General features: G+C 40.2%; 1 protein-coding gene across 1 annotated transcript in view; it reads left to right on the forward strand.

Moving 5' to 3' along the window:
* Positions 1-12,407, forward strand: part of LOC147361861 (ATP-binding cassette sub-family C member 4-like) — a 147,275-nt gene that overhangs the window by 111,779 nt on the left and 23,089 nt on the right. The window contains exon 11 of the mRNA XM_086328418.1: positions 3,221-3,412. Within this exon, the coding sequence (XP_086184544.1) occupies positions 3,221-3,412 (192 nt within the window). The remainder of the gene's footprint in view (positions 1-3,220; positions 3,413-12,407) is intronic.

Here is a 12,407-nt window from a genome sequence, read left to right on the forward strand (position 1 = left end):
ACCCCTTAGGTCATCACAGGGCACTGAGTTGAACTCCCTGTGCTATATAAGCAGCTTTCTGTGCTAAGCTGTGCTTAGTCACTCAGTTGTGTCCAACTCTTTGCTACCCCATGGACTGTAGCCTGACAGGCTCCTCTGTCCATGGGGATTCTCCAGCAGGAATACTGGAGTGGGTTGCCATGCTGTCTTCCAGGAGATCGAACCCAGGTCTCCCTCCTAAAACAGGAACAATATGATGTTAGGAAGTGTTCTAATTTCATTATTTTACATGTAGCTGTCCAGTTTTCTCAGCATCACTTACTGAGGCTATCTTTTCTCCAACGTATATTCTTGCCTCCTTTGTCAAAGATAAGGTGTTCATAGGTGCATGGGTCTATCTCTGGGCTTGCCATACTGTTCCATTGATCTGTATTTCTATTTTTTTGTGTCAGCACCATACTGTCTTGATTACTATAGCTTTGTAGTATTTTCTGAAGTCAGAGAGCTTGATTCTTCCAGTTCTTTCCCTGCCCCCCCCCCCCCCTTTTCTTCTCAAGATTATCTTGGCTATTTGGGATCTTTTGTGTTTCTAAACAAATTGTAAAAATTTTTATTCTAGTTCTGTGAAAAATGCTATTGGTAACTTGACAGGGATTGCATTGAATCTGTAGATTGCTTTGGGTAGTATAGTCATTTTCACAATATTGATTCCTACAATGCAAGAACACAGTGTATCTGTTCATGTCATCTTTGATTTCTTTCATCAGTGTCTTACACTTTTCTTCATTTTGGTCTTTTGTCTCCTTAGGTAATTTTTTCCCTAAGTATTTTATTCTTTTTGATACAATGATGATTGGGATTATGTCCTTAATTTTTCCTTCTGACTTTTTGTTGCTAGGAACAATTTTTTTTTTTTCCTTTGAGAAAGATCTTTATTAATTTTATTGGCAAGAAGACAGAACTTTCCTTCAACATCCATTGCAAGATGTCTGCCTCTGGTTTACCTCTTTTTTTTTTTTTCCTTGCTGCACCTGTGAGGTATGTAGGATCTTAGTTCCCCAACCAGGGATCAAAACCATGCATGCACGCTTCAGTGGAAACACAGTGTTAACCACTGTACCAGCAGGGAAGTCCTACCAGTGGTTTTCTTATTGGGGAAGGACTTTTCTTTGACTTTTCATGCTGCTATAAGGAAAACAGTTTTAATTAGATGTATCTAGAACAGCATTTTTCTAGGTGTGTTCCATGAAACTTTTATTTTACAAGAAGGTATCATGGCCACATAAATCTGGATAAACGCACATTATGTTTTCCTTCTTGGTGCTTCATGTTGTACAGTTGGAAACAGCTTGTTGGGAATTTAGACATCTCATTAAAGGAAATTATTTATGTGACAGTTGTTCAGGATGGATAGAGACATGGGGACTTCCTTTTCATTACAGTGGCCCCTCCAGGAAGTCTGGAGTTTGCAAAGGCTCTTCTGGGAAGTTCTGAGCCTTTCCTCACGTGACTTGACTTGGTCCCATCAGTGCATGTGTAGTGAATGTGCAGCCATGTGCTGGAGCTAGAGATTCGGACGTGAGCAAGACCCTGGATGCCTCTGCCCTCCAGAGGCAACCAGGTTCCTGGGTGAGACAGATACACAGGCAGATTATTTCAGCTTAGTGTGATGTGGACACAGACATACCACATCTATGTGTTGTTAAAGATTTGAGGTAAATATGCAGCTGTCAGTCAGTTCAGTTCAGTCGCTCAGTTGTGTCTGACTCTTTGCGACCCCATGGACTGCAGCATGCCAGGCTTTCCCGTCCATCACCAATTCCCGGAGTTTACTCAAACTCATATCCATTGAGTTGGTGATACCATCCAACCATCTCATCCTCTGTCATCCCCTTCTCTTCCCGCCTTCAATCTTTCCCAGCATCAGGGTCTTTTCAAAAGAGTCAGCTCTTCACATCATGTGGCCAAAGTATTGGAGTTTCAGCTTTAACATCCGTCCTTCCAATTCATATTCAGGACTGATTTCCTTTTGGATGGACTGATTGGATCTCCTTGCAATCCAAGGGTTTCTCAAGAGTCTTCTCCAACACCACAGTTCAAAAAAATCAATTCTTTGGTGCTCAGCTTTCTTTATAGTCCAACTCTCACATCCATACATGACTACTGGAAAAACCATACCCTTGACTGGATGGACCTTTGTTGGCAAAGTAATGTCTCTGCTTTTTTAATATGCTGTCTAGATTGGTCATAACTTTTCTTCCAAGGAGCAAGTGTCTTTTAATTTCATGGCTGCATTCACCATCTGCAGTGATTTTGGAGCCCCCCAAAATAAAGTCTGACACTGTTTGCCCATCTATTTGCCATGAAGTGATGGGACCAAATGCCATGATCTTAGTTTTCTGAATGTTGAGTTTTAAGCCAACTTTTTCACTCTCCTCTTTCACGTTCATCAAGAGGCTCTTTAGTTCTTCTTCACTTTCTGCCATAAGGGTGGTGTCATCTGCATATCTGAGGTTATTGATTATTTCTCCTGGAAATCTTGATTCCAACTTGTGCTTCATCCAGTCCAGCATTTCTCATGATGCACTATGGCATATAAGTTAGATAAGCAGGGTTACAATATACACCTTTGATGTACTCCTGTCCCTATTTGGAACTAGCATCTGTTCTTGGTCTGAAAAAACAAAATGTGGAAATCTAGATGTGAGATGTGTACACAAGAGAGTGATGATTTCCTCTAGGATGGACTTTTGCTCTTTGGACACAACTCACTTCAGAGTTCTCTTAATAATAATATTTGGATATATTCTTCACATGTAGCTTTTTAATAATAAGTGTTTGCCAAGTAAACGATATCTGCATGCAGAAACAACTACACTAAACATTGGATATGTGAAATACACATTCTGCTGGGCTGCTCTGCTAGTTAAGAATGTTTAACATTCTTAGCTAGTCTTTTCTGAGTATAATTTTTCATTTGGGGGAAACTCTGAGCAGTTTAGGTTGTTATAGTATTATATTAATGTTCCTTATCAACCATTAGTTTCCCGTGGACCAATAGGGTTATTTTCTTTCTTTTTTTTTCTTCTTTTTTTCGCAATTGCCAGGGCTGTACTTCATCCTGTTCGAAATGAAAGGGTTCTATAGTGTACGGAGTACGACTGTGGGGTCTGCTGTGCTACAGGTCTTGTTCTATCCTCAGCGCTGCTTGTTCACGTGTGTGTGTTTCCATCTATTTCAGTCCTCACTGTTAGGTGCTCTGCTGGGGGAGCTGCCCCCGAGCCAGGGGAAGGTCAGCGTGCACGGGAGGATCGCGTATGTTTCTCAGCAGCCCTGGGTAGTCTCCGGAACTGTGAGAAGTAACATTTTATTTGGGAAGAAGTATGAAAAGAAACGATACATAAAAGTAATAAAGGCTTGCGCTTTGGAAAAGGTGAGTAATGACTTTTGAGTTGCATATATTCAAATTTCAAATAATGATAGTGTTGGTTTAAACTACAAGGTTTGTTAAAATTTTGTTTCAAATTTTGAAAGATTTCTGGGTAAATAAACACATGTAACCCAGCTGTTTCAATGCCAATGTGATAGCAGTACTTAGAATGCCTTTAGAAAGTAGTGGGTGGTTGCTTAATTTTATAATGTTTTATTCACTTATTTCTTTCTTTAATGAATGATTACCAAAATTTGCAGAAATAGTGTAGTGTAATGAACCCTCATGTACCCACCCCCAGCTTTAGCCAAAATCAGCTGGTGGCCAGTCTTGCTGCATCTCTACTCCTGCCCCCTGCCAGCCCTACCCAACCCCGGAGTATTCTGAAGCAGATCCTAGACCTCAGATTAGTTCATCTGTAAACATATCATTAGTTTTCTCTACAAGATAGGATAGCCTTTGGGAAAAAAAATCACCACATTATGTCACCTGAAAATTAGCTCAAATTCTTGAATATCATCAAGCTTCTAGTTTGTGTTTACATGTTGTTAATCATATCACTGAGAAGTGTCCTTCACCACTGTTAAAATCAGACTCTGTATGAGGTCTGTCCATTGCATTTGGCTGATGCTTTCTTGCTCTGTTTCAGTCTCTAGGTTTCCCTCTCCACTTCCTTTTTTTTTTCCTTTTTTTTTTTCCACTTCATTTTTGACTTGTAATTTATTCTTTAAGGAAAATGGAATGCTTTAACATTTTAATACTGTATCTTTTACTATGGAGAGGTTGTTTTAAGAAATGGCACTGAGTTTCACAGGAAATGGCAAGATGAAATGTTTAACTATACATTGGGATATAAATTAGTGAATAATGAAAACTAAGCTTACCTGATAGAAGAATATAATTTGGCAAAAAGAAAGAAAAATTTAAATACTGATAAATACTATGTTACTCTCTTGGGTTAGAAAAATCAGTGAATAACAATGTTAAAGGGCTTCCCCTAGGGTCTGTTCAGTGCAGTCTGGACCTCTGACTTCTTTTATACTGTGAAGAAAAGGCTGGGACAGACTTTCAAAGGTGTGGGGTTCAAGGCTCCAGACCCACTTTCTGAGGAAATAGTAATTTTGTTTGGACAGTGGCTTGAATTTCATAGATTGTATCAGGTGAGTACCATTATATGATGATGTGGACAAACAGAATAGCTTGTTTAACTCTCGTTTCTTTCTCCTGGGTTATTGTTAATGGATGATTGTGCTTTTGCAGAAATGATGTCAAGTTAGCAACAATGAACTAGATTTTTATTAAATGATGTGCATACTGTGTAAGAAAATAAGAGGGAAAGCAAATGTAAGACAGTGAGAGAATAGCTCTCATTTATTGAGTCCATGTGCCAATCTGCTTTCTGTGTATCACTCACACATGCACACATGTACATACATAAAAAAAAATATGAGTTATGAATCTTTTACCAGTGTCTTTGATGTTACCACCTCATTTTATAGCTGGTAAAACTGAGGCTTGGTGAGAAGAAATGACTCACCTCAATACTGGCAGCTCAGGTTCAGAGCTGTTTCAGCAGCACTCTAGACTCCACAGTGCCATGCTACCTTTCAACTGAGGAAGTTTATAAGGAGCAACTTATTAAAAAATTGGGTGGTTTATGAAAGTGGGATGGGAAATAGATAGATTTCAGGCATTTCATAAGAAATAGGTTAATAATTACCTTAATCAAGTTAAATTTTTGATGTCCAGGTCAGGTTCCAAAGACCCAGGCCACTGTGTGGCTATTTTTTTTATGACCTTGCCTTTCTGGAAAGCTCAGACTTATCTTTTTTCCCACACTTGAGCATCTCTGGAGAAGAGCAGGTGCTGGGGCAGTGGCTGCCATTCAGTATTTTCTATGGGAGCCAATGCTTTGCTGCAGCCACATGGGGTGACTGGACCAGCAATGCAGGCGGTGTCCTGGGGCTTCACACAGCCTAGGGCATGTGTGCAGTACAGACTCTGGTGAGAAGGGTCCCTTCAGGTCTGGCCTGCACAGTGATTCTTCTGTATGTGATGTGATGTTTATAAACATGGACTGCTCTCCTGTTTTCTGCGTGGTTGGGACATGGAGTTGGGGCCCCTAGTGTCCATTTCCTCCTTGGCAAGAAGGGAGGGATCGAAGAGCAGAGTCCTGACTGCAGCTCTGTCACTTGCTCACTGTCATTCTGGACATGTCCTGTTACCTGCCTGGACCTCTGATGTATCTGCAGCAAAACAAGGACTCTGGGTCAGAGGGCATCCAGGAGGTTTTGTTGCTACTCTGAAATGTCATCTGTGACTATGATTAGCAAGAGGTCAGCAAGGTTTTTACACCTGGGAACCACCTAATGAGACTCTTTGCTTATCTTTTTTGGAATCCCTGTATCAGTGGATGGAAATAATACTTTCATAGATAATAGGGTGTCCTAGAACTATTTTGGCCTGTAGTTACAGAAACTGTATGTGTAGTAGAAAAGGCTTGGCTTTTGGAGAGAGACAATCTTAGTTATTAACTCTGGGTGTTTATTTCAATTTCTTTTCTTATTGAATTCAGGGAGAGATGGGATTATTGTAAACACTACAGGTCGTGCATGTGGAATGCGAACATGCCAGTGTTTCAGTAAATGGTAGCTATTTTTACTATTATAGCCCTTTTCTCTACAAATATACATACATATAAATAAATATTTCTCCTCACTGTTTTCCCTTACCCCACTGCCCCCAAATCCTGAAAGAAAAACCAGAAAAAAGAGTAAATTTTCTTGTATTACATGTTAATTACAACATGATATATTATACTAGATTTAATTGAAGTAAACATTTAAGTTCATTGAGCTGAAAACATTTCTATTAATATTATAAAATAGGGAGAAATGAAGTAATCACAGTGGCAACATCAATTCAGACTGATGACATGAACTTCAAGGCCCAGGAGTCAGAGGCTTAGGAATTGAGTCTGTTTCTCTGTTCACTAGGTGCATGATTCTTCATCTGTAAAATAGAGATAATAATACTATCAACCTCATAATGTTGTTTTGAGGATGAAATGCAGGAGTGATTTTAAAGCACTTGATTGCTAGGGACATAACAGGCACTTTATAAATGTTAGAATAATTTTGAAAAAACTAGCTCTTAATTATAAGCTCAGTTTTTGGTAAAACACATCCATAAAATATGACATGTAAGAAAGAAGGTACTTGAATATTTAACTTCCATTATTTAAGTTTATATTTATGTAGGTGCTCTGTACATAGTACATTATGTAAAGGCATTCCTCAGAGCAGTGATGTGACCTCACTTAGTCTCAGTTTCCTCATTGTGATGTGGGGCCAGCACTTCCTGTGCAGCTTGTTGTGAGGATTAGAGATAAACAGCATCGGGGTCCACCACAGATCTTACCCTCCAGGAGCTGAGAGACACCGTGTGCATGTGTACAAATGATGGACCAGAATAAGACAGTCCTTCATGAGAGATGAGAGATGTAAACAGAACCTTAGGAAACCAGCAGGAAGAGATGAGTCCAAGATGGGTTTATGGGAGAGTGTGTTTGGGCTGAGCCTGGAAAGATGGGCAAGATATTGACAGGCTGTGAGAGGAAGGGCAATCCCAAATGGAAGAAAAGCTGTAAGAAAGGCAAGACGTCTGCTGTTTGACTCTGGAACCCAGCCTTCTGCTGTCAGGGCCTCATTAATGGTTTCAACAGTCTACTGTGTGGTGTTTCTACACTAAATCTCCAACATCAGTGAAGGGCTCTCCATGTTCTTCTGGATGGATGGCATCAAAATCAGCAGCACCATTTCCTAGTTTGCCCCTAGTTTGTGTGTCTGCTGTTCAGTGAGAATTGGTTAAATTTAACTTAGAGGAAAATAACGTGAATAAGAACACCTTCCTGTCAGTTGGAGGAACTGTAATATATGCTCAACTCAGGCTTTTCCCTTTAACCTAATCAGAAAATGTTGGCTGGGAATTAACCTGACTTGGATTTTACTTCAAATCCTCTGAAATGTTTTTCCTATCTGTGGTGTGTCCATGAATAATTGTCAGAGTAATTGTCATGCTAGCAAAGTAATGCTCAAAATTCTCCAAGCCAGGCTTCAACAGTATGTGAGCTGTGAACTTCCAGATGTTCAAACTTGATTTAGAAAAGGTAGAGGAACCAAAGATCAAATGGCCAACGTCTGTTGGATCATCAAAAAAGCAAGAGAGTTCTAGAAAAACACCTACTTCGGCTTTATTGACTACACCAAAGCCTTTGATTGTGTGGGTCACAACAAACTGTGGGAAGTTCTTCAAGAGATGGGAATACCAGACCACCTTACCTACTTCCTGAGAAATCTGTATGCAGGTCAAGAAGCAACAGTTAGAACTGGACATGGAACAAGAGACTGGTTCCAAATTGGGGAAGGAGTATGTCAAGGCTGTATATTGTCATCCTCCTTATTTAAGATATATGCAGAGTATATCATGCAAAACGCTGGGCTAGATAAAGCACAAGTTGGAGTCAAGATTGTAGGGAAAAATATCAATAACCTCAGATATGCAGATGACATCATCCTTATGGCAGAAAGCCCCAAGGAACTACAGAGTCTCTTGACAAAAGTGAAAGAGGACAATGAAAAAGTTGGCTTAAAACTCAACATTCAAAAAAAAGAATGTCATGGCATCTGGTCCCATCACTTCATGGCAAATAGATGGGCAAACAATGGAAACAGTGAGAGACTTTATTTTTCTGGGCTCCAAAATCACTGCAGATGGTGAATGCAGCCATGAAATTAAGACACTTGCTCCCTGGAAGAAAAGCTATGACCAACCTAGATAGCATAGTATAAAGCAGAGACATTACTTTGCCAACAAAGGTCCATCTAGTCAAAGCTATGGTTTTTCCAGTAGTCATGTATGGATGTGAGAGTTGGACCATAAAGAAAGCTGAGCACCAAAGAATTGATGCTTTTGAACTGTGGTGTTGAAGAACACTATTGAGAGTCCTTTGGACTGCAAGGAGATCAAACTAGTCAATCCTGAAGGAAATTAGTCCTGAATATTAATGGGAAGGACTGATGCTGAAGCTGAAACTCCAATACTTTGGCCACATGATGCAAAGAACTAACTCATTGGAAAAGACGCTGATGCTGGGAAGATTGAAGACAGGAGGAGAAGGGGATGACAGAGGATGAGATGGTTGGATGACATCACCAACTCAATGGACATAAGTTTGAGCAAGCTCTGGGAGTTGGTGATGGACAGAGAAGCCTGGTGTGCTGCAGTCCATGGGGTCGCAAAGAGTCAGACACGACTGAGCGACTGAACAGAACTGAACTGAATTGTCAGAGTCAATGATGTCTTGAAGTTCTCCAACCAGACCTGGAGACAGAGTGCTTTTTTCTTATGCCCTGACTGTGCTAAATGAAGGAGTGAATTCAGGTGCCTTTTCTAGAGCATGATTGAAATTTCTGTGCTACAATGTGGTGCTGTTTTGAGAAAGAAATGAAAACAACGTAAAATCAAAGCATAAAAGCTAAGTGGAACAGTTTGTGAAGACTATCAACAGTGAAACAGAGGCCAAGTAAATAGTGTGTGTGTGTGTGTGTGTGTTTGTGTGTGTGTGTGTGTGAGGCTGGGAACCTATCTTAAAATGGCATGTTGTTTTTCATTAAAACAAAAGCTTGAGATGAAAATTTCTGAGCTCCACAAAGAAAGAAGGTGAAATAATGAATTTCCACCACAGAGCTATTGCTGCCTTTCATTGGATGCACTCCAGTTTAAGCTTTGAATGAGCAGGGAACCTGTGTGCCTGAATGTCTTTGTGGCTGTCAGGGAGGGTTATGATGGAGACAATCTTTTTCTTTTTCTTTTGGTTACATGCTTTGCATATTGTGATCCACACTGTGAATGGAGTCCCATTGTTGGCTTGATGTGAAAATAGGCCTCAGTCACCAATAGCAAGTTACAATCCATTCATGTCCTTTTTTTTATTTATGGAAGGTGTTCATATGTGTGTTTTGATTCTCACAGCATCATTGAGTTTAGTGACTCTTGTTTCCGCAGCACATTCTGTAGAAGAGGAAAGTGAGACTTAGGGAAATCAGAAAACTTCTTATCCTGGAGACCCTACCGTGCCACTTGTTTTCTGCCCAAATTTGCTAAAGTAGAGACAAAAGAGGGCTTTATCTGCAGAAAGGTGCTGCTGGGCATCATAGATTGATGCCTGACGGGTCTAGTACATAACAAACTCCCCCAGACTCTGTTTGTCTGTGCCAGGATCTGTCCAGTGGTAATTACAGGCAATTTAAGATTTGTAATATAGTACTGTGTAACATAAACTTGGGTTGTTATCTTGTCTTTGGGGATGTTCTTATTATCTTCCCCCCACCCCCACCAGGTACTCTGATTTGTCTATCTAGTTCTTAAACAATGTTAAATTATAACTTTTGATAGATTCCCAGATTCTCAAGTAGAAACTTCATATCCTTCTTAGCTTTGAGTTTTTCCTGCTTCCATGGACAAGAATCTACTTAGTCCGGCAGTTTTTCTTGGTGTCCCTTGAGCACACTGTTTCTTTCCCTTTGATTTTTCATGACGAGACTGTTCCATCTTTTTTTTTTTTATGCTTCATTTTATAGCAGTTTTAGGTTTATAGAAAAATTGAGCAGGAACTGCAGAGTTCCCATACACCCTGTTTTCTGATTACTGCTCCTCTCAGTTTTCGCTATTATCATCTGCATTAGTGTGGTACATTTGTTACAATAGATGAACCAAAACCAATGCGTTATTATTAACTAAAATCCACACTTTACATTAAAGTTCATTTTTTTATTGTACATTTCTTTGACAAATATGTAATGTCATACTTTAACTAGTATAGTATCATACAGAGGTTTTACTACCCTAAAAATCTGTGCTCTGCATCTTCATATTTCCTCCGCACTCAACCATCACTGAAAAGGGATCATCACTGATCTTTTTCATGTATTTGTAGTTTGCTGTTTTCTTAATGTTTTAGAGTTAGAATTATACAAAATGAAGCATTTTTCAGACTGGCTTCTTTAATTTAGTCAAATGCACTTAAGATTTCTCTACATCTTTTCATGGCCTGATAACTCATTTATTTTTATTGCTAAATAATATCCCATGGTATGGTTGCACCTAAGTTTGCTTCTAAATGGAGCTAGTGAAGGCCATCTTTATTGCTTCTAGTTCTTGGAAATTATGAAAGAAATTGATATGAGTACTGAGGTACAGGTTCCTATGTGGACATAAATTTTCAATTCATATGGGCAAATATATAGGAGAATGATTACTAGATCATGTAGTAAGCCCATGTTAAACTTTGTAAAAAAAGTGCCAAAATATCTTCCACAATGGCTATGCCATTTCACACCCCATTAGTAATGAATTATAGTTCCTCTTTGGAGAAGGCAATGGCACCCCACTCCAGTACTCTTGCCTGGAAAATCCCATGGACGGAGGAGCCTGGTGGGCTGCAGTCCATGGGGTCGCTAAGAGTTGGATACGATTGAGCAACTTCACTTTCACTTTTCACTTTCATGCATTGGAGAAGGAAATGGCAGCCCACTCCAGGGTCCTTGCCTGGAGAATCCCAGGGATGGGGGAGCCTCGTGGGCTGCCGTCTATGGGGTTGCACAGAGTCGGACACGACTGAAGCGACTTAGCAGCAGCAGCAGCAGCAATAGGTATATATTAGTATCTTGTTGTTTTGATTTGTAATTCCCTAATGACTTTTCCCTAAAGCCTTTGACTGTGTGGATCACAATAAACTGTGGAAAATTCTTCAAGATATGGGAATACCAGACCACCTGACCTGCCTCTTGAGAAACCTGTATGCAGGTCAGGAAGCAACAGTTAGAACTGGACATGGAACAATAGACCGGTTCCAAATAGGAAAAGGAGTTCGTCAAGGCTGTATATTGTCACCCTGCTTATTTAACTTATATACAGAGTACATCATTAGAAAACCTGGGCTGGAGGAAGCACAAGTTGGAATCAAGGTTGCCAGGAGAAATAACAATAACCTCAGATATGTAGATGACACCACCCTTATGGCAGAAAGTGAAGAAGAACTAAAGAGCCTCTTAATGAAAGTGAAAGAGGAGGGTGAAAAAGTTGGCTTAAAGCTCAACATTCAGAAAATTAAGATCATGGCATCCAGTCCCATCACTGCATGGCAAACAGATGGGGAAACAGTGGAAACAATGGCTGACTTTATCCTGGGGGGCTCCAAAATCACTGCATATGGTGATTGCAGCCATGAAATTAAAAGACGCTTACTCCTTGGAAGGAAAGTTATGACCAACCAGATAGCATATTCAAAAGCAGAGACATAACTTTGCCAACAAAGGTCTGTCTAGTCAAGGCTATGGTTTTTCCAGTGGTCATGTATGGATGTGAGAGTTGGACTATCAAGAAAGCTGAACGCAGAAGAATGGATGCTTTTGAACTATGGTGTTGGAGAAGACTCTTGAGAGTCTCTTGGACTGCAAGGAGATCCAACCAGTCCGTCCTAAAGAAGATCAGTCCTGAATGTTCATTGGAAGGACTGATGTTGAAGCTTAAACTCCAATACTTTGGCCACCTCATGCAAAGAGCTAACTCATTGGAAAAGACCCTGATGCTGGGAAAGATTGAGGACAGGAGAACAAGGGGACAACAGAGGATGAGATGGTTGCATGGCATCACTGACTCAATGGACATGGGTTTGGGTGGACTCCGGGAGTTGGTGATGGACAGGGAGGCCTGGTATGCTGTGGTTTAGGAGTCACAAAGAGTCGGACACAACTTGAGTCGGACTGAACTGAACTGAAATCAATGACATTTCTGTTGAGTATCTTCTCATATGCTTATTTTTTCTGTTTCCATTTCTTGTACTGATCTTGTCAGTCTACCACTTAACCTCAAGTATCACTGTCACAGTGATAGACACAGGTAGAAAGACACAGGTCAGGTATTATCTCTTCAGAGA

This window comes from Bos grunniens, chromosome 12, assembly GCF_055505025.1.
Source record: "Bos grunniens cultivar Pamir isolate PY7600 chromosome 12, Bosgru_T2T1.0, whole genome shotgun sequence".
NCBI lineage: Eukaryota > Metazoa > Chordata > Mammalia > Artiodactyla > Bovidae > Bos > Bos grunniens.